The 22,476-nt window shown below is 38.5% G+C and overlaps 1 protein-coding gene across 2 annotated transcripts in view; it reads right to left on the reverse strand.

Annotated features, from left to right (window-relative positions):
* Positions 1 to 6,609, reverse strand: part of LOC121387968 (small conductance calcium-activated potassium channel protein 2-like) — a 6,966-nt gene extending 357 nt beyond the window's left edge. Inside the window, exons 1-2 of one of the 2 annotated variants that reach the window (XM_041519151.1) lie at positions 6,474 to 6,609; positions 1 to 2,135 (exon numbers count right to left, since the gene is read on the reverse strand). The exon at positions 1 to 2,135 is cut by the window's left edge and continues 357 nt beyond it. In XM_041519151.1, coding sequence (XP_041375085.1) covers positions 780 to 2,135; positions 6,474 to 6,485 — 1,368 coding nt within the window. In that variant the 5' untranslated portion in view covers positions 6,486 to 6,609 and the 3' untranslated portion in view covers positions 1 to 779. Of the gene's footprint in view, positions 2,136 to 4,483; positions 4,829 to 6,473 lie in introns of those variants that run through there. The other variant, XM_041519152.1, reaches the window with a different exon arrangement.
* Between the last annotated feature and the right edge of the window lie 15,867 nt (positions 6,610 to 22,476).

Here is a 22,476-nt window from a genome sequence, read left to right on the forward strand (position 1 = left end):
CTAATTGCTTATTTGCCGCATTTTAAAATACATTTTATTACATTTTGCCACATATTGGTTACCTTATGTGTGCCTCATAATCAGACACGGATCCGGGATACCGGATATTTAAAGAGAATGGATGAATGTTTAGGGACGATCAGGCAAGGCTTTTGTACTGGTATGCATATTGAATTATATTTAATGTACATTGTTGCTTAATATCAGCAAGTATATTGATACCATGCATCCTTCATGCATTTTTACTTGCTACATTGCAGTTGAATAAAGGGTTGTAGAAAACAATCTGTTTAAAATGTTACCAACTATACTCAAGCCATGGGAGTATAAAGCAAATGTAAATGCGGCAATTCGTTTTCATGGAATAAACTGTTTTATATATATATAAAAAAGTATATTGGTACCGTATTTCCTCTAATAGACCGACGCTTATTTGAGGAAATACGGTATATTTAATTAACAAAACGGTAAAAATGTGACGGTTATTATACAAGTATATATAGCGGGCACAGCCATTTTGCTCCATCCAACTGAATCCGTCCTCTGGTGAGCAGATAGTTAAGTAATACTAAACGCGTGGAACAACAGGGACAGCATAGGTATGCTACACTTCGCCACCTGAGGGGTGCCGAGGGGAGTAGCGTCCCAGGGTCACACCTTACATCCTCCACTGATGATGACGTTTTAGGTTTCACAACAAAACTTCTTTGACTGTGATTAGTTGATGCAAGGGGTAACCAAAAGCGCACTACCCGTGTCTACGTGCACGCACATAACTACTACGACTTTCGCTTTCTAAGTTCGTCTTTAATTTCCAGTATGTCTGTCTCGAGCTTTTGCATATATTTGTAAAGATCTTTCTGTTTCCGGAACGAAGAATCCACGACGTCGCTGAGTCTGGAGACCATGTCGGAGACCTCAATAACGCTGACTGAGGCATCCTCGTGCTCAGCCAATGAAAAACGAGTAAGCCGTATTGTCCGGATGGCATTACGTAACTTCCAGTTGGTTATCGTTAAAGACAACGACGAGGTTTTGGGTCGACATTTTAGCGTCCATAGTTTGATGGAATATTTCACTATGTTGGCAGCGGCGTTTTTTTTCTTGTGTAAAAGGTGTATTTTGTTGTGGAAGCTGTGGACGTATCTCTCCGATCTCGTCTGTTCCAAGCGCCGAGCCGTGACGGCCACCAACAGAGCCGTGGTCGCCAATCCGCCCAAGCCCGTCGCAACGGCGATGAATCGACCGCACTGAGTCGTGGGAGTCAGGTCACCGTAACCCACAGTGAGAAAGGTCATGGCTGAGAGCCACATCGCTTCCGATAGACTGGTGCTGAGAGAGGTGCCAGTGTAGTAGAGCTCGCAAGTCCGCATCGACCAAACGCTCACCGAGTACATGGTGAGCATGATCAGGGTTATCAGGATACCCGGCATGTCGGCCATTGCGGCCTTGAAAACGAACGTCATGTTCACTTTGACCTTGCTAACGGCGCCAATGTTTTGCGTTGAGCTGTCCGTGAGAAGCCGATTGTGAACGACGACGAACCTGCCCACGAGGTAGAGTCTGAACATCATGACGACCGACAGAATTCCGTCAATGCTCTGAGATCGGTAATCTCCGGATGGTGACGTCAGCGATACTTGGACGTCGCCAGGAAAAGGGTGCACGGCGCAGACGAGAATCTCGACGACCAACCCAACCCACGTCCACACCGGCGTCACGGCGAACGGGTCGTCCACCTTACCGTCCACCATTCGAATGGCGATCCCAGTGTGATAGTACAGACATATTGAGACTAGAAGCACTGCCGTTGTCAAGGTGGTGAAAGTCTTAAGAATCAGTGACACGGACGTTCCTTTCTCGAAGGAGTTGTTGTAAAACAGTTCGTTCTCGGCCATCATGAAAACTATCCCGGCCATCGCCATCACGAACTCGACGTCGACCAGCCACCGGCGCCGCTCGATCAGAGTCTTTCTCAGTTCAAATATGGCGCCGAAATTTCGGTCCTTCTTCTCCTCGACGCTGCCGCTCAAGTCGGCGGGACAACTCTCCACGTACTTCTTACCTCCCTTGATTTGGTTGAGAAAAAGCGGCGTCGATGCGCTGTCAAAAGCGCCATCACCATTCATTGTGCCCTGAAATATGCCACAAATTGTTAATTTATTATCTATTTAATTTAATTTAATTTATTTTCTTTGCTATTGTAAATGTATGACTTCTATGTTAAATAATTTCAAATAAATTGTATCGTGAATGGAACATTAAAAAAGCTGCGATGTGCATAAAACTGTCCCACTTTAGCAAGTGCTCAAACGGCAGCAATTATCCATGCAAACATTCAACTTTCTTTTCTTTGAAATGATTGCAGCCATTATTTATGAAATGGTTGGGAACGGACAGCAACAAACAGAATGATTCCGCCTCTGGGACCCTCATAACAACATGCAACAAAAAACATATTCTTGTTAAAGCGAACAGTGTAGTCGAAATATTGTCATGTGATCATCCTCTGAATGTAATGTAATACTCGCCATACTGTCTTGTAGAATAGAATAGAGAGGTTGCGGGAACGTGAATATGGAAACTTGAAACCCACTGTTATGCGTTTTACATCTTAAATTTATGCACTCCATATACATATTGAGGTTGCTACTAATACGTCATTTACAAGTTGTATATAGACTTATATTGTATTTGGTGTTTACATTGTAAGTGCAGGTATATGAAATTTGTATGTGTGTGTAATATGTCTATCCTAGAATGTTACAATAATACACACTGCAGGAAATCAATTTGGCTTTTGTAAAACAACTGCACTTTTAAAACGCGCATTTCATTTCAACTGATTTTCGTGCTTATATCCAATTAAGGTTCAAGCACGCTGTCCTGGGCAGACACCTCAGCTATCTGAGCTATATGTCTGTAAAAGAAAACTAGTGACTTTTAAAGTGAAATCATGTCGCTATAGACGTGTGGCTTCGCAAACAGGCGCGGATTTAGTGGGGGGGCCCAAGGGGCCCGCCCCCCCTATTTTTCGGGTCAAGTTATTATGTTTTTTAACTATAGCATACACTAGAGTGGAATTACACAAAAATGCACTTATTTCAAAATTTCGCGGGGGAGCATGCCCTCGCCCCCCCCCCCCTATTTAAAAATCCTGGATCCGCGCCTGTCAAACTCCCAGGTACGTCACTATGTCACTGTAAACACAGTACACAAATTGATTTCTGTTTGTCAATACACAAAAGCCACACGTTCATTTTAACTACAGGAGGTGAATGATCGCCTATCAACAATTTACAAGTTCTAACATCAGCAATATTTATACATTATCCTGACTTGTTTTGTGTGTTGTTTTTATCGCTATATATATACCACCGTCTTGTTTCACAGTGTAATAACAACAACCACGAACAACGAACGGAGAAAGAAAAATATAGGGACGGTACAAGAGAAAACAAAGTAGAAAAATAGGGAGAACAAAACTAAAAGCAAAAAAGAATAACAAACAAATAAATAAAGAAAAATTACATAAACTTTAAAAGCAACGTTCCGCTTTATTTAACTGTAGTCCGTCCCACGGAGAACGCCTTTTTTTTCATACTATGACAGTTAATACAAGTTATTCATTTCTGAACCGATTGTTTTGTTTTTTGCACACATATTTTTATTTCCAAAACACTTTTACGTTTCTTTTTACGTCAAACCAAACTGAAATTATTTACAAAAATATGTTTGTAGGAGGATGGAACGGACAATAGTTACACAGTGGTCATATCCGACCTGTCACGTGGATCACTGACTAGGGCTTTGTCCTGTCGAAACAAGTACCCAATGACTGGTACAGTCTGTCGTGGTATGTACTGTCCTGTCTATGTGTTGGAAATGCATATAAAAGATCCTTTACAGGTTTTTAAAGTTGAAGTAGCAGGTTTCCCCTCACGCGCTCTCTTTCTTTCATTCTTTCTGCTCCTCTTCCCTGTCTGTCTGTCTGAGTCTATCTCTCTTTCTCTGTCTCTCTCTCTCTCTGTCTCTCTCTCTCTCTCTCTCTCTCTCTCTCTCTCTCTCTCTCTCTCTCTCTCTCTCTCTCTCTCTCTCTCTCTCTCTCTCTCTCTCTCTCTCTCTCTCTCTGGATCAACCAAACATCCAGACAAACATGCGTCAGACACCAAATAGAAGTAATTTAAAATGTACTGATTTGTCGTTAAAAATATATATTAATTTCCTTCGCCCACTCCCATCACCAGTTCAAATCACAACAGATACTAACGTAGTAATAATCTAAATATTACACGTACCATTCTCGGCGCTTTTAATTTTACAGAACAACACGTACAAACGCACAAAACATTTAACAGTTCTAAGCATTTCTAAATTAAAACTACTGAGCATTACTCATCGACAAAATCGGTAAGGAAAATAGTATTTTCTATGTCTCGATAATATGAACCCATTATTATTATTATTATTATTTGCTACTTACTTAAGCGTGCATGTTCCACTGGGTAACCACGGCCACACTGTGTTCACACACCATCTGTGGCAGTGGATTTATTATATCGAAATTCATCATAACGACCCCGCTGAGAACTGCGTGCTGGTCTTGACTATACATACTATAGGAACGCGCCATCACAATACCGAGAAGTGCTGGCATCTGTCACAATATTAAGACACAGAGACCAGAGACAGATGTTTACTTTATTTACGTCCAATAATCGACTAAGTCATTGACTATGTGCATGTGTGGCACGTAGCCGCAGAACAGAATGGTCTCCCCATTTGATTGGCTACAGAATGATCTCCCCATTTGGTTGGCTACAGAATGGTCTTCCCATTTGGTTGGCTATAGAATGGTCTCCCCATTTGGTTGGCTACAGAATGGTCTCCCCATTTGGTTGGCTACAGAATGGTCTTCCCATTTGGTTGGCTACAGAATGATCTCCCCATTTGGTTGGCTACAGAATGGTCTTCCCATTTGGTTGTTGGCTATAGAATGATCTCCCCATTTGGTTGGCTATAGAATGGTCTCCCCATTTGGTTGGCTATAGAATTGTCTCCCCATTTGGTTGGCTACAGAATGATCTTCCCATTTGGTTGGCTATAGAATGGTCTCCCCATTTAATTGGCTACAGAATGGTCTCCCCATTTGGTTGGCTACAGAATGATCTCCCCATTTGGTTGGCTATAGAATGGTCTCCCCATTTGGTTGGCTACAGAATGGTCTAAGACTCTAAGACTATATGTCAGAATTACGAACTGTTTGACATCCAATAACCGATGATTAATAAATCAATGTGCTCTAGTGGTGTCGTTAAACAAAACAAACCCTTTTTCATTTTTTTTCATTGCCATAGTTATGTGACAGTGTAACATTTACAACTACATGTACATGTATATTCAAATGTAATTGATATAGTAGCCGGGCGGGATTTAGTTCAGTCGGTTGAGTGCTCGCTTAAGGTGCTTGCGTCGCAGGATCGAACCACCTCGGTGGATCCACTTAACTGATTGTTTTTTTCTCTCGTTCGTGGCTTAACCATGACATCACCGAGGCCGGTGCAGAGAAATAAAATAGCATGACAGAGAAACCCGTTTCGCCACTTGGACTACTCCTACTAAACACAGCAAGGGATCTTTTATACGCACTTTGCCATGCTGGTAGGTACAACAATACATAACTAGCTACACCATGTAAAACATTTATTATTTTCTTTAGGATTTGGTTATGTATGGTTTAATCAGCAAGTTTATAATCATGTACTATTTATAAAAAGAGATAAAATGCGCCTGTCAGATCATTGTAGTCCAGAAATAAGACAAATTGTTGAACATTTCACCAAAATGTAATATTTTAAGGCATTTAACAGATACTTTTTGTTTGCAATATTATCTGAGGATATCATTACCTATTTGTTATTCATCTCTTATAATATTTCGTGTTTCATCGCACCAATTACTCACTGAACAAGGAAAATATTATGGAACTGAACGATCACAGAGAAAATGTCGTATATGTAATCGGGATAACATTAAAGCGCTCGCTTGATGCACGGTCGGTCTAGGATGGATTCCCATCGGTGGGCCCATTGGGCTATTTCTCGATCCAGCCAGTTCACTACGACTGGTATATTAAATGCCGTTGTAACATTAAAGCGCTCGCTTGATGCGCGGTCGGTCTAGGATGGATTCCCATCGGTGGGCCCATTGGGCTATTTCTCGATCCAGCCAGTTCACTACGACTGGTATATTAAATGCCGTTGTATGTGCTATCCTATCTGTAGGATGGTGTATATAAAAAAATCCCTTGCTACTAATGAAAAACAAAATGTAGCGGGTTTTCTCTTTATGTCAAACTTACTAAATATTTGACATCCAATAGCCGATGATTAATAAATCAGTGTGATTTAGATGGTGTCGTTAAACAAAAACAAACTTTAACTTTAAAGAACTGTTAACGTAAATTATCTTACCGTATTAACCATATTTGATCATCTGTCATATGCATCTCAGTAATCCGGTATAAACCGTCTCATTCCTCCTAAAGGACAATGCTCTGCTTGGTATCGTTTTAAAGCCGCCATCATGCGGTTTCCTTGTCGACTACCAGCAGTCATAGATTATTGTGCACAATTAATGACAACACTCCAGCTGTTACTAAGTAAGATTAGTAAAGTATACAACTGTCGCCGAGTGCGCCTCGCTGTTTCACAGTGGTTGCTGTAGGTTTGTGTTTGACGTCATCGTCTAAGACTGACACCTAATATCGGAAAGGAAAGCAAAGAAAGAAAATTTGTTTCGTTCAACGACACCATTAGAGCACATTGATTTATTATTCATTGGCTATTGGATGTCAAACATATGGTCATTATGACACAGTCATAGAGAGGAAACCCGCTACATTTTTCCATTAGTAGTAAGGGATCTTTTATCATCCCACAAATAAGATGGCACATGTCATACCACGGCCTTTGATATACCAATCGTAGTGTACTGGCTGAACGAGAAATAACCAAATGGGCCCACCCACGGGGATCAATCCTAGACCGACCGCGCATCAAGAATGCACTTTACCACCAGGCTACGTCCCGCCTAAGAAAAGCAAAGAAATAATTGTTTAGCAACACCTCGGCACATTTAACTTACAGCTACTAATAGAAAAATATAGCGGGTTTCCACTCTACGCCTATATGTCAAAATTACCAAATGTTTGACATCCAATAGCCGATGATTAATAACTCAAAGTGCTCTAGTGGTGTTGTTAAACAAAACAAACTTTAACGTTAACTTTTTTAGTGGTTAGTTAATATACACACACGAGGAAGAAAGCCGTCAGCACCTTTAACCGGTACATTATTGAAAGGGGCTGCCGTCTGGTTCCTTCTTGTAGTGTGGGTATTAGTAGTTAATATGTAAAATATTTAACGTCAAACATGGGTTATCGTTGTATTAGAGCGGGAATAATTGCCTACCCAGTGATAAGCAGCTATTCCGTGTTTTCGCTATACAGTTATCTTGAGTTGAGAAATAGAGAGACAGAGAGTGTGACAGAGTGTGACAGAGAGAGAGAGAGAGAGAGAGAGAGAGAGAGAGAGAGAGAGAGAGAGAGAGAGAGAGAGAGAGAGAGAGAGAGAGAAAGTGAGTGAGATCATAACAGTTCAAATGTCCGTCTAGTTCTCGAAAGGCACAGTACTCGAGCTATGCAAATAGATATAATGTGGGGAAAAGGTTTGTTATCGGACTGTTCTAAACAATTTAAGGTTCAAACTTTTTTTCTTAAAAAACCCAAAACAATTATTACTTTGTTCCAAAAACCACTATTTTGGGTACAGCGAGTTATGATTGCCAAGCTCTCGATATTGATCTTAAAAAATTTTAAAAACATTTTCTCAAGTTGCTGGTATTTTTCAAGAAAGATAACCCATGTTGTAATGTTTGAATTGTCCATTACGCTGAAAGTTGTTGTCCCTGTCACCACAATGTACCTGTGAATTACGATTAATTAACAGACGAAGCAACGTCAGTAGATTTGATTGTGTTAAAGGTACTCAGTTCTCATTTATTCATTTATTAGGGATCCAAGGTTCTAGAAAAGATTTGATAAGAATGGAGGGTGAGGAGTCGAGTCACTGAAAAAAGGTTGATACGAAAAACTGGCTGAGAAAAAAGAAAGAAATGTTGTTATTTAACGACACACTCAACACAGTTTTATTTACGGTTATATATGGCGCGAACATATTGTTAAGGACCACACATAATGAGAGTTAAAAAGTTTGTTTTGTTTAACAACACCACTTGAGCACACTGAATTATCAATCATCATCAAGCATTCATAACGAATGAAGGAAGAAACTATTTTATTTAACGACGCACTCAACACATTTTATTTACTGTGATATGGCGTCGGACCTATGGGTAAGGACCACACCGATATTGAGAGCGGAAACCCGCGGTTGTCACTTAATGGGGTATTCTTTTCGATTAGCAGCAAGGGATCTTTAATATGCACCATCCCACAGACAGGATAGTACATACCACGACCTTTTTTACACCAGTTACGGAGCACTGGCTAGAACGAAAAATAGCCCAATGGGCCCACCGACGGGAATCGATCCTAGATCGATCGCGTATCAGGCGAGCGCTGTACCACTGAGCTACGTACAGCCCCCAATATTCATAATGAGAGAGGAAACCTGTTACCGCCTGTGACGGTACATGCTCTTAATTTCTTTTCGCCTGTGGCGATATTAATTGTTTTAGAGGACCGTGTGCAGTTCCAAATGCACTTAGCCCAGATGGGCAACTTGTTACGTAATACTTTCGCGCGACCGTGCATTCCAATATGCACTTAGTCCAGCTGTGGAGGCCAGGTGGCCAGTAGTTACGTAATACCTCCGCGAGTGCGGTTTTTACAACCGTGATTTTCGCGACTGGCGACAGAATGTCGGGTCATCTAAGAAAATATACCGACTCTGGGAGAGGTGGAAATATCAGATGATACGTGAGGTGCCGCGATGTACCCCCAGGCGATATTCGCTGTCTCTGCGAGTTTTGAATAAATAGCTAGGGTTTTAGGAAGGCTCCAGGGGATCGCTGTCCGTCCGGACTGGTAAATAATTTTATTTCTGCTCTGTGTATAACCTTGATGTGATTGATGTGACCTTAAATATTTTAATACTGTATTATACCAATATTATTTAGACGGTGCTGCCGGTCATCTGACGCAGTAATCTGTAGGCTCACTGTCCTAAATAATTATAAAAAGCTTAACCAGTCATCCTAGAGGACCTAGGTAAACTGTAGGTTATTGTCTTTATTGTGATAGGTACCAGTATTAATTCTGTATTACAAGGTTATTGAATGAGTAGTTAGGGTTAATTAAAAATTAACCAGTTAGGAATAGAGTTGTAATTCCTTTATTAATTAAGTTCTCCTGGAAACGTTTCTCAATTATCACACGTGTGGGTGTTGTGTTACGGTGAAGTGATTAGCATATTGTGTAAACTAGACACCTAGAGATTAACTAATTAAGTGATCAGTTCTGGGTTGTTATTATTTGTTGTTGTTAATTAACTACTGCGGCAGTACATTTGTCAGCGTAGGTTAATACAGATTCCAAAGTGTATTGTGTTTTTGTTGTGTTTTCTAGTGAACTAAACGTGCTATAATAATATATACTTTATATAAGATCTTATCTCTGATCATACCTAGACGAGCCACCTTAGGATATAACCGCCCGTTACAGAGAGATCTAATAGATATACAGTTAGGAGAGATATTTGGACAATCGTGTTTTATTCAGTTACGGGTATTATAGAATCCCCGTGACACCGCCACTTCATGAGCTACTACCGGCCTCGGTAGCGTCGTGGCAGGCCATCGGTCTACAGGCTGGTAGGTACTGGGTTCGGATCCCAGTCGAGGCATGGAATTTTTAATCCAGATACCGACTCCAAACCCTGAGGGAGTGCTCCGCAAGGCTCAATGGGTAGGTGTAAACCACTTGCACCGACCAGTGATCCATAACTGGTTCAACAAAGGCCATGGTTTGTGCTATCCTGCCTGTGGGAAGCGCAAATAAAAGATCCCTTGCTGCCTGTCGTAAAAGAGTAGCCTATGTGGCGACAGCGGGTTTCCTCTAAAAAAATCTGTGTGGTCCTTAACCATATGTCTGACGCCATATAACCGTAAATAAAATGTGTTGAGTGCGTCGTTAAATAAAACACTTCTTTCTTTCATGAGCTACTCTTTTTCGATTAGTAGCAAGGGATCTTTAATATGTCTTTATGAAGCACTGGGTGGAACGAGAAACAACCTAATGGACGGACCCATCGACAGGGATCGATACTTGATGGACCGCGCACCAGGCTAGCGGTTTCATCTACTCTGGGTAGGAGGCGGAGTGTGGCTGAGAATGCATTATATACGATCCTCAAGACCGATGTCTTATGCTCGGATCAGACTGTCAGCTGTCACGACAAAGTTGGCCAACTCGACAATTGCGTTGTAATTTCACCAACTCCCGACTTAGACGGGTGCGCTCAGGTTAACAACTAATGGGTTATACGACTGTAGCCTAGTGCCGACAACTGTCGCAAAATCAACAAATGTCGCAATTTCACTCCCACATATGTCTTAATCATCGACAAATGTCAAACGATCGACGACAAATGTCACAAAGGTTTCAACCACAAATGTCGCATCGACAATACATCAACCACAAATGTCATAATAATAAATGCCCATGGGGCAGAGGGGTTTACCAGTTCCACATTATTTAAATATGGTGAAAAAATGTCCTCAATGAAGGAGGGTCCATTCCCACTGACACATTTTACAATATGTTCCCATTAATGCCCAGCGAGTTCATAATTATAAATAGTAATGCCAAATAAAGGACAATCGTCGTTTATAATAGACGCCCAACCAAGTCAGTAAAATACCTCTAAAAAGGTTTTTTTGTAGCCTGTTTTATTAGAAATGGGTGCCCATGCTTAATGGTGCTTTCATGATAAGGTTTACGATTACTGCAGGTGCCCAAGGGACTTTGACCCTTGAAGGTCGTTTTGGGGTCATTTAAGGTCGACTAAAGTTGAAAAATTATGATTTTCACATTTTTTGTATATCTTCGAGACTAAGGCTTTCTAAGGGTTACGTTTCATTAATATGGTAATAAACCATCATATGTTACAATTTACATGCAAATTATTGGGAATCGTAATATGAAATTCAATTTGTTTGAAAATGTTTAATGTGTTTAAACATTTCTAGAAAGAAAGAAAGATATGTTTTATTTAACGACGCACTCAACACATTTTATTTACGGTTATATGGCGTCAGACATATGGTTAAGGACCACACAGATTTTGAGAGGAAACCCGCTGTCGCTACTACATGGGCTACTCTTTCCGATTAGCAGCAAATGATCTTTTATTTGCGCTTCCCACAGGCAGGATAGCACAAACCATGGCCTTTGTTGAACCAGTTATGGATCACTGGTCGGTACAAGTGGTTTACACCTACCCATTGAGCCTTGCGGAGCACTCACTCAGGGTTAGGAGTCGGTATCTGGATTAAAAATCCCATGCCTCGAATGGGATCCGAACCCAGTACGTACCAGCCTGTAGACCGATGGCCTAACCACGACGCCACCGAGGACGGTACTGTAGTATAGATCTATGGCATGTGTATATTATTGGTTTATACGCCGATATTCATATATGTTACCAATTAAGTTACCAATATTTGATTATTATTATTCTGTTTTGTTAAGTATAATAAAGTTCCATTTTGAACAGAAAATCGTTTGCAAGGTCGTCAAAAATTTGCTTTTCTTCCCTTGTATTTCAGATCGTCTACAACTTCCTTTACTTAAAAAGTTATAAATGTTTTAAAACAAACAATGGTTGTCAGTATCGGATCCCTGATATTAACAAAGAATGCAGAAATGATAATGGGCATACAATGTGGCACTTAACTGGGGTATGGTGGGTCTGAAGTAATGTGTCTTGGTTCTAAAATATGAAATCGTTCAAGACCAAGCTTTGCAATGTTATCTCCACATAATTCATGTCATATTAATCGGAAGTAAGCGAAGCAAGGGGTGGGTGAAGAGATTCTGGGATTCATCAGATCACACATAATGAGTTATTGTTTTTATTCTGCAAATTTACAAGTGCGGATCCAGGAACACCGTTTTGGCCTCCATGGGTCCGCCTCTGATTCACATACCCATCTAGATTTGCCACTGAGATTTATATCAACTTTTACAAAGTGCACTGGCCATACAAACATAACAAACACTAAAAAAATATAATTATGTGAGTGATTAAAACATTATTATAGCCTACGTGTAATATAGACTGGGGGAGTGCAGGGAGTGCATATTATACATATAATATAGACTGGGGGAGTACATATTACATGTATAATATGCACTGGGGAGTGCTTATTCTATGTATAACCCTGACTGGAGAGTGCAAATCCAGGGGAGTCCAAATTATAATAGCACAATTATATCATTTTGCAATGTGTAGGACTTCGTATTAAAATATTGAACTGAACTACTTTGACTATTTTGATACCCTGTTTACGTACATTTTAGAGGATCATTGGCTACCGTGGGAATTTTTTAAAATTATATGCTTGAAGATAAATTCATTATGCCAAACGAAAATGTCAATAATACGTTTTTGATTTAAAATATTTGGTGTGTGGCTAAAGGCCCCCAGCTCCTCTGCTACGTCGTGCCTGTAAAATGTTACCATATTTTTAGGCACATAACTATGATGTTTTTAAGTAGGTGTGACTTTCTGTGCACTCACTTGATGCGCGATCAATATAGGATTGATCCACGTCGGTGGACCAATTCGGCTATTTCTCGCTCCATCGAGTGCACCACGACTGGTATATCAAAGGTCGTGGTATGTGTTATCCTGTCTATGGGATGGTGCATATAAAAGATCCCTTGCTACTAATGGAAACATGTAGCGGGTTTCCTCTCTAAGACTAGACTTCAAAATGACCAAATGTGTGACATCCAATAGCCGATGATTAATAAATCAATGTGCTATAGTGGTGTCGTTAAACATAAACAAACCATTCATTCATGTGAATGTGAATGCATAAGTGGAAAGTATATATATATATATATATATATATATATATATATATATATAGTATGTGTACCTATAATTTTGCAATGATTTATTTTATAAACATCATGTTAATACTCAAACGCGCCATATCACTAATGTAACCGAATTATGTGTCAATACGATTTTACGTTATAAAAGTTGTATACAGACATTATATCTCTGTATATATGTATATAGTATGTGCTCAAGGGCCATTAGGTCTAATGCAAATAAAATTATGTTCATTCATTCGTATACTGGCTGTTTGTACATTTGTGTTGTGTAGGTGGTATTTGTCATTTGTTTCCTTGCACTGGTTTTCAGCTTGGGGTTTAATTAACAGCTGTGAACAGGTTTAACAAGGTGAACACTGTATTCACTAACCCTGTCCATGTTTCGTTTGGTTACTTGCTGTTTTGAGTCAGACGCTTCATTACATATGAACATGGAAAACCTGTTTAAAACTTCTCTTCGAAATGTAAGGTCTGTTTGAAGAAAATTAGGAAACGTTTTTCACTCTAATGGAACCTTACATAGAGAATACATAGAGAATAATACATGAGTAGCTGACTTACGCGTCACAGACACATGATTGTCAGGTTAACTATACGTTACATCTCTAATCGATTTCCATCGTGTAATGTTTCATTGGATGTATGGCATTGGTGACCTGGTCATCACCTAGGAACAGCCAGTCGTATGTCTTGAAATTGTCAACACACGTTGTGTGTAAACAACCATGTGTAACCAAAAATAATGCCATCATCACAGTGTAACCATTGAAGTTGATTGATAACACAATGGGTCTAACAGATCGGTGGCGTCGTGGTTAAGCCGTCGGACATACTGGTAGGTACTGGGTTCGCAGCCCGGTACAGGCTCCCACCCAGAGCGAGTTTTGACGACTCAATGAGCAAGACCACTACACCGACTTCTCTCGCACTAACCCACTGTCCTGGACAGAAACCCCAGATAGATTAGATGTGTGCCCTTGACAGCGTGCTTGAAACTAAATTGGATATATGCACGTACATGAATGAATAAATGAATGATTGTATATTTTGTGCAATTTAGACGAGATTGAAGATGAATTTCATAATATATTGCGCATTTTCAGGATTACAGTTTTATATACATGTGTATTGATATACATTATTATAGAATCCATTCATCTATGTTTAAATTAATATAGTTATTATCTACTAATAAAGTCAACGAATTATGTAAGTTAGGAAAATATTTATATGTTTAATAGACGAAAATCTAGTTGTAAAATTTACACTTTACGTTTTCAAATTGTTTAGTATTGTAAACACATCTTCTTACGTTCTCCTTATCTGTAAATTATTATATACGTGTATGTCAACCGATGAGCAGTAAACACTCGATGTTAATCAAGAATTGTAAATTCTAATTCAATCTGGATATAACGTGACATTTGATTAGCTAATCAAATCCATTTGCGGCACTAAAACCGGCATATCACCTCGGTGGATCCATTCAACTGATTGTGTTTTTTTCTTCTTAATCCAGCCAGTGCACCACAACTGGTCAAAGGCTGTGGTATGTGCTTTTCTGTCTGTGGGAAAGTGCATATAAAAGGTCCCTTTCTGCATTAGGAAAAAGGTAGTGGGTTTCTTCTGACGACTACGAGTCAGAATTACCAAATATTTGACATCCAATAGCCGACGATTAATTAATATGCTCAAGTGGTATCGTTAAACAAAACAAATACAATAAAACCGGCATTAACGTGTAGGAAATTTTGGGCATTGCCGAAGAGTCTATTTAAATATTCATTTGCTACTTTTCGCTGTTTAGTTGTCCGTATTTACTTCTAAAATATCACCTTTGAAACTTTTCTGAAGCAAATTTCATGCTGGTCTAAATAGTATGTCCTAAATGTTGCTTATATGGGTGTGACACAGGAATGCACAGAAACTATGTCGATGAATCTTCGCAATGTACACGTTATCGCTGATTATTTTCAAGTAATTTGACCTTTCGTTTAACAACATAGACATTTTATTCCTATAAAAAGGAATACACATTTTGTGCCTACTTCTGACCTGAAATTCATATTATTATTATTATTAATTGTTGTTGTTATTGATGTTACATAATTATTATCTTAAACTGAGTTGAATTGAATTGGCGCGATCAATGGTCGGAAGAAGTGAAATCGGTAATAATGGTTAATATTGTCATTATTAAGCCAATATTAAGCCAATAGGGACGGAACGTAGACCAGTGAAAAGCGCTCTCTTGATGCGCGGTCGGTCTGGGATCGATCCCCGTCGGTGGTCTCATTGGGCTATTTTTCGCTCCAGCCAATGCACCATGACTGGTACACCAAAGTCCGTGGTATGTGCTATTCTGCCTGTATGATGGTGGATATAAAATATATCTTGCTATTAATGGAAAAATGTAGCAGGTTTCCATTCTAAGACTGTCAGAATTACCAAACGTTTGACATCCAATAGCCGATGATTAATATATCAATGTGCTCTAGTGGTGTCGTTAAACAAAACAAACTTTAACTTATTAAGCCAATAAAATAAAAAGGAACTTAGAAGCAACAGTTGTAATATACTTGAAAACGTATGATTTAACTGCTTACAATATAATTATTTTATAAGGCGGAAGAAATGAAACACGATAGTAGTGACCAGGTTTTTGTTAACGATGCGTTGTTTTTGCGTTGCCAGTAACACTCAACATGCGACAGTAAAACCAACATTAACGACCGCAAATGGTCAAATATAACATAGTTACCCACTAATTAGCTTTATTAAATGGGCAACTCTGAGTGAGTTTGAATGTTTACACAGTTTGACCATTAATGACTTCAATATAGGGCTAACACAGATATGGATATGCGAAATTAGTTAACATTTTATAAAGTAATATATTGTAAACTTACATGCATGCAAAACACTTAGACTGTGTGTTAAATAAAACAACATGAACTTATTAAATAATATACACCATTCACATACCTTGGGCCATGACTGCAAAATGTTATTAAAATATTGTTGAGACCAACACACAAAACTGATTTTATGATTTCATTTGAATATAGGTTCAACAAATGCCACGGATGCACGGTACTACTGGGTACTTCAAAAACAAATGACCACAGATGAAATGGCAGATTTGGTAGAAGAATTCTCAGGACAGAGTAGCAGGTGAATAACATGAAAATGCCCTCCACCCCCAACCCCAAATAAATAAATAAAATAAAATAAAAATAAAAAACCACAACAAAAGAAAAACCACCACAAAACAACAACAAACAAACAAACAAACAACACAACAACATAAAGCTAGTGATGTGAAGTAGTTTCAAAGTTTTGGATGAGTTATTTAGATAGATAAATGAAGGGGCGGGACGTAGCCCTGTGGTAAAGCTGCTCGTTTGATGCGTGGTCGGTTTGGGATCGAACCCTGTCGGTGTGTCCATTGGGCTATTTCGCGTTCCAGCCAGTGCACCACGGCTGGTATATCAAAGACCGTGCTATGTAATATCCTGTCTGTGGGATGGTAGATATGAAATATTCCTTGCTGTATTAGGAAAAATGTAGCGGGTTTCCTCTGATGACTTCATGTCAGAATTACCAAAACTTTAACATCCAGTAGCCGATGATTACTTAACCAATGTGCTCCAGTTGTATCGTTAAACAAAACACATTTTATTTAGATAAATGACGTTCCATTTGTACTTCTTTTTACAAAAAACAGAAATATTCATATTTATGTACTTACACCTCTTTATATATACTCTTCAAAAACAGTAGGTGAACCTGAAATATTACTGTTAATATCAACTATTAGACCGAACATACGTTTTGACCACAGACATCATAGCAAAGAACGTTCAGGGCCCGTGCTTATAAAAGTTAAAGTCTAGACTTTAATAAAGTCCAGACTTTAACGTAATGCTATTTGAATGGCGTTGCCATGACGTTAAAGTCTGAACTTTATTAAAGTCTAGACTTTAAGGTTTATAAGCACGGGACCAGGTCTGTTTATCAACACACTGAGACATATTCCATAGTTTGCACATGCATCACTCAGTTGCCCCTTACACGTGCTGTGGTGTTATTCTCGATTTTGACAATTTCCAGGAAGGTCCATTAATCACTGTGGAACATTATTTCTGTCAATCTTTTTCATTCTGTTGTTCATACAGATGCTATTGTTTTGTTTGTCATTTTTAGTGTTTGAATTTGCGATTTACTGATAAAAAAACGTCAACTTTCAAATTTCACTTCTGACCCCAATCGTCCTTCAAGATTTTTGGTGGTAAAAAAACCTACTGTAATACTGAACTACCGGTTGTAATGTTTGCCCAATTAATTCACTATTATCATATAACCATTCCCCACAGCTAATATATCTTCCAATTTGGTCTATTGTAAATTCTTATTTGAGTTCCCTTACTTTTTTACAAGAGTATATATTATAATATATAGACTAGACTTGATTAGACTTGACTCGACTCGACTCTAGATATATATACACACACACACACACACACACACACACACGCACACACACACACACACACACACACACACACCTTTTAGGTTGTTTCTATGTTTTCTGCCAACAGATCCAGTGTCTTCTCAGAAACATCAAGCATACTAATGAGACCGAAATGGGATACTTCTAGAGAGAATATCTTAGATGGATCGTCAGAATGCTTAGAAAAGTACATGACCAACAATGAATGACCAACAAAGAACCACCTGAAAGCAGCACCAACAATGTCACCACGGAATGAACCTGGCTAACGCATGGACTGGCCAGACTATATTTAGTGAGGTATCACAATGTGAGGGGAGAAGACTGGTAATAATCTAACAAGGACATGGTCATTAAGTATTAAGCATAGCGTCTCATTAATTTGATTTATTATGAAAATACCCAGTAGGTGTAAAATATATATTTCTAAATGCTTCGTATGGATTATTACGCCAGGAGTATCCTATGTTTTTAGGTCAGTGCCCACAGTTTAAAAACCTAACTGTCAACTTGCCCTCTAATCCAGAACTAACGTAACGTTTTGCCGTGGGATTATACTACATTTAAAATGGTTGGTTCATCAGCATATCAGCATATTATGAGGCTCTTTGATATTTACTTCGTTATGCAAATGGTCTTGGGATACAATCGTCTTTATTAAGATTTTTAAAAAGGATTAATTTATAGCCAAAATGGAAAATAATAAGGCTTTTAATATGCCAGTCGTGAAGCATTGTTCGAAAAAATAAAACCCTAGTACTGATGCCAGGAATAAGGGCACTTCATCGCGTAAACTGTCAGATTTTTAACCCATTATGTTCTGTCAATAATAACTCATAAACACGTGCGTCAAAGCAATAATGAATTCAGGATCGTCAATTTAAACACAGAGCAAACTTATGGTAGAATCAGTAGATGAACCCATCCATAGTACATGTATTTGAAGGAAAGGTAATGTTTAGCGACACCTCGGTACAATTAGAACCACTTATATTAGATGTTAAGCCTGTAACTAAAATGTTTTCTTTGCAAAGTAAAGGAATAAATCCGCAACAGGCACCTCAGTTATTGTTATCAATTCGAATCTAAGGATCTAACATTTGTTTATATGCATTTTACATCATGGACGAGGGATTATTTAAGATTCCTTTGGTTTTGGAATAATTAAAACGCGTTCTAATGTTGATTCACAGCAGTTTCATCTAACTAGCAGGTTGAGCAGAAATGGTTTTGCTTCATTTTAGAACAAATATATATGCAAACTTTAAGGTTTTAAAAGCGTTATTAGTGCAGTCTTTTATGTAAAATATGGGTACATTTTGCTTGTTGGTTTAGGGAGAACAAAACCGAATTCCTCTTGTGTTGGATGTTGTGGTCTTGTTATTGCTAGTTTACGGAGTGTTCACTAGTTAAATATTAGTACTAAACATTTATTAAGTCAATTATAATGTCCTACGTGCGTACCTCTGAACAAACACCTGCATTTTGAAAAGTGAACTAGGGACATGTTTCTATTTAACACACACAAAAAAAGACAATAACACCACTGCTACAATCAAAATTTTATCCCCGACATATTTGTAAATGTAAATTCTGAAGAGTTTTGGGTGTTTTTCTACACTTTTGTTTTAGTCTTGCATGTATAGACCCACGTGAAAGCTCAAAAGAGGGGGAAGGCTTATTTATATCCAATACAGTACAAAATATTCCCCGCCTTGGTTGTGTGTGCAAACAATAATGTTTGATTCGATTTTAAAATCAATAATGAGACTTAAGGTGTGTTTTAATATTTAAAATAAATATCATGTTTTTTTTTCCAAAAATATTTACTTAGTATTCCTAAATCTGTTCTTTTCAGGACATTTATTTTTATTTATTAATTTTTTTGTTTTAGTCACCGGAAAAACAAAAACACATTCTGATTTACACATATACTCGAAATATTCATGGAATTATCTCTTTAATACAAAGTAGAATAATTTTGTTATTTATGATCGTATCACAGTAAAATCTGACATGAGTATGTGACAATGTTCTTGTTATAGACTGATGGCGTTTTCGTCACCAAACAGCGTCGCACGAGGGCGCTGAAATCAGCACCTTGCGTGGCCACCAGCAGCAGCAATCACTGCGCGACATATCCTTGGCATAGACTGAATGAGTCTCTGAATCCGGGCACGTGGAATCCTAACCCATTCTTCCTGCAGTGCATGCGACAGTTGCGGAATCGTCTGAGGCTCCGGGTCACGCTGGCGTACACGTCTGTCCAGTTCGTCCCATAGATGTTCAATGGGGTTGAGATCTGGCGATCTTGATGGCCATGTCAGCACATTAATGATCTCATTCTGTAGGAAATCCATTGTTACACGTGCCGTATGCGGCCTGGCATTGTCCTGCTGAAATAGTTCTCTCTGTCGATCCAAAATGGGAAGCATATGACAGCGAAGAATTTCATTCCGGTAGCGTACAGCTGTCAGGTTGCCTTGTACGAACACAAGTTCACTTCTGCCGGTGTATGAGATGGCTCCCCACATCATGACACTCCCTCCACCGAATCTGTTAACATGGGCGACGCAGTTGTTGGCAAAATTTTCATTGCGGCGTCTGGAAACACGCTGTTGTCCATCACGTCGCTGAAATAATGTTTCATTCATTGGAGTGTGGATTTTTATCTAATGATTGTATATAGTTAATTGAAGTATTAGTAACTAGTCAACGAGTTGTATTATTAATTCATCATTATTAAGGTCTACGACAGTCATTTTTTGGACCCTGTTTTGGCTTTGTACACAATAAATGAAACATATCCAACGTTAATTTTTTTCATATGATATATTTGACAAAAGGTAGTTTTTTATTTTTTAAAACTTAATTTAATATTTTTTGTAGAATTATGAAAAAGTAAAATATACCGACCTGTAAACAGCGTTGTTTGCTTGTTGTAGAAATTTAACAGGGGTCAAGGTTAATAGACCAGTTTTTATTTTAATGTGGCGATGCATTGTAATAATATAGCTAATTTTGAATTTGAATGACGTCAGAATTCCAATGACATTTCCGTTTTAAGAATGCTGGAAAAAATCCAATGCAAAATTCCTATTGATTTTTTTTTTTTCGAACATTACTGAAGCACCTGAATGTGTTTGAAGAAAATTCTGTGATTGAAAAATTGTACATTTTACGAAATATGGATTTCAAGTGAAATTACGGTAAGATATGCTATATTTATTGTGTACAAAGAAAACCAAAACAAGGGAGTGAAAAGTGACTTTCGTCGACCTTAAAGTTATCACTTTAGTTTTCCCGTGAACTCGGCTGCTTTTGCAGTCTACACGTTTTTAACTGCAAAAACACTTGTTATTCTCTTATTGGTTGGATTTTTGGTCAACAAATTGTTATTGTCAGTTGTGATTTGTGAATTCATCATTATTAGCATAACCAATGCCAGTGGGGTAACTGGAACATTTGTTTCTTGGGGGCGTTTTGTTAAAATATGGAATTATGCATTAGTTTTACCCATTTTTCACCCAATATGAAAATAAACATATATTGATGCATGTACCTTACAGCTTTCTTTAAATTAAAAAATGAAACCCGATGGAAATTTATGGGAAAGTAGGCCTACGTCTACACCACTCCCCTGAAAACGTCAACGAACTATTTCTCAATGCGGCGGTACGTAGTCGTGCACCGGCTAGTTATGCAAATCAACATCCGGTCTTGAAATAGGCTACAAAATTGATTGATTGATTTATTTATTTTTCATAATTTGCGTGATTTAAAAGAGGGTAATAAATAAAATACCACACTCGTTTTCGCTAGATATCATTTTTACGAAACTCGTGAACTTCCCAAACGTATCTGACCTCACTTTCGTTCGGTCAGATACGTTTGGGAAGTTCACTCGTTTCGTAAAAATGATATCTAGCGAAAACTCGTATAGTATTCTATATTTACGTGTTCGCTGGTGCACGAATGTACAGGGGTGAAACTTGGGAAACTGTCGGTGAGTATGGTTCAGCGACGAGTCACGTTTCCTTCTACAGCGACGTGATGGACGACAACGTGTTTACAGACGCCACAATGAACGTTTTGCCAACAACTGCGTCGCCCAAGTTGACAGATTCGGTGGAGAGAATGTCATGATGTGGGGAGCCATCTCATACACCGGCAGAAGTGAACTTGTATTCGTACAAGGCAACCAGACAGCTGTACGCTACCGAACTCATTCAGTCTAAGCCAAGGAGATGTTGCGCAGTGATTGCTGCTGCTTGTGGCCACACAATGTACTGATTTCAGCGCCCTCGTGCGACACTGTTTGGTGACGAAAACGCCTCCACTGCCGTCAGTCCATAGCAAGAACATTGTCACATACTCATGTCAAATGTGACTGTGATATGATCATAAATGACGAAATTATGCCACTTTGTATTAAAGAGATAATTCCATGAATATTTCGCCTATGCGTTTCTTTTTTGATAGAGTATCTATTTAAAAACACAAAATGTCATTTGGCATGATTGTCAATTGATAGTAATGATATGTATATTATATGTATAATAATGAATGGGGAGTGCAGATTATGTGTATAGTAATGAATGGGGATTATAAATTATATATTTGTCACTGCCACCTGAATTCCGCGGCAAACATTTTAAAATTCCGCGGTAAAATTTGATCTATTCTGCGGTAGAATTTGATGAATTCTGCGGCAAATTCTGAATATATAAAACTGAAAAATAACATTTATAAATTAAAACTAGATGTTCAAAATGTTACATATTTATTTGAAATTCGTGAGAGAGAAGACGAT

Source organism: Gigantopelta aegis, chromosome 14, assembly GCF_016097555.1.
Source record: "Gigantopelta aegis isolate Gae_Host chromosome 14, Gae_host_genome, whole genome shotgun sequence".
NCBI classification, from domain to species: Eukaryota; Metazoa; Mollusca; class Gastropoda; order Neomphalida; family Peltospiridae; genus Gigantopelta; species Gigantopelta aegis.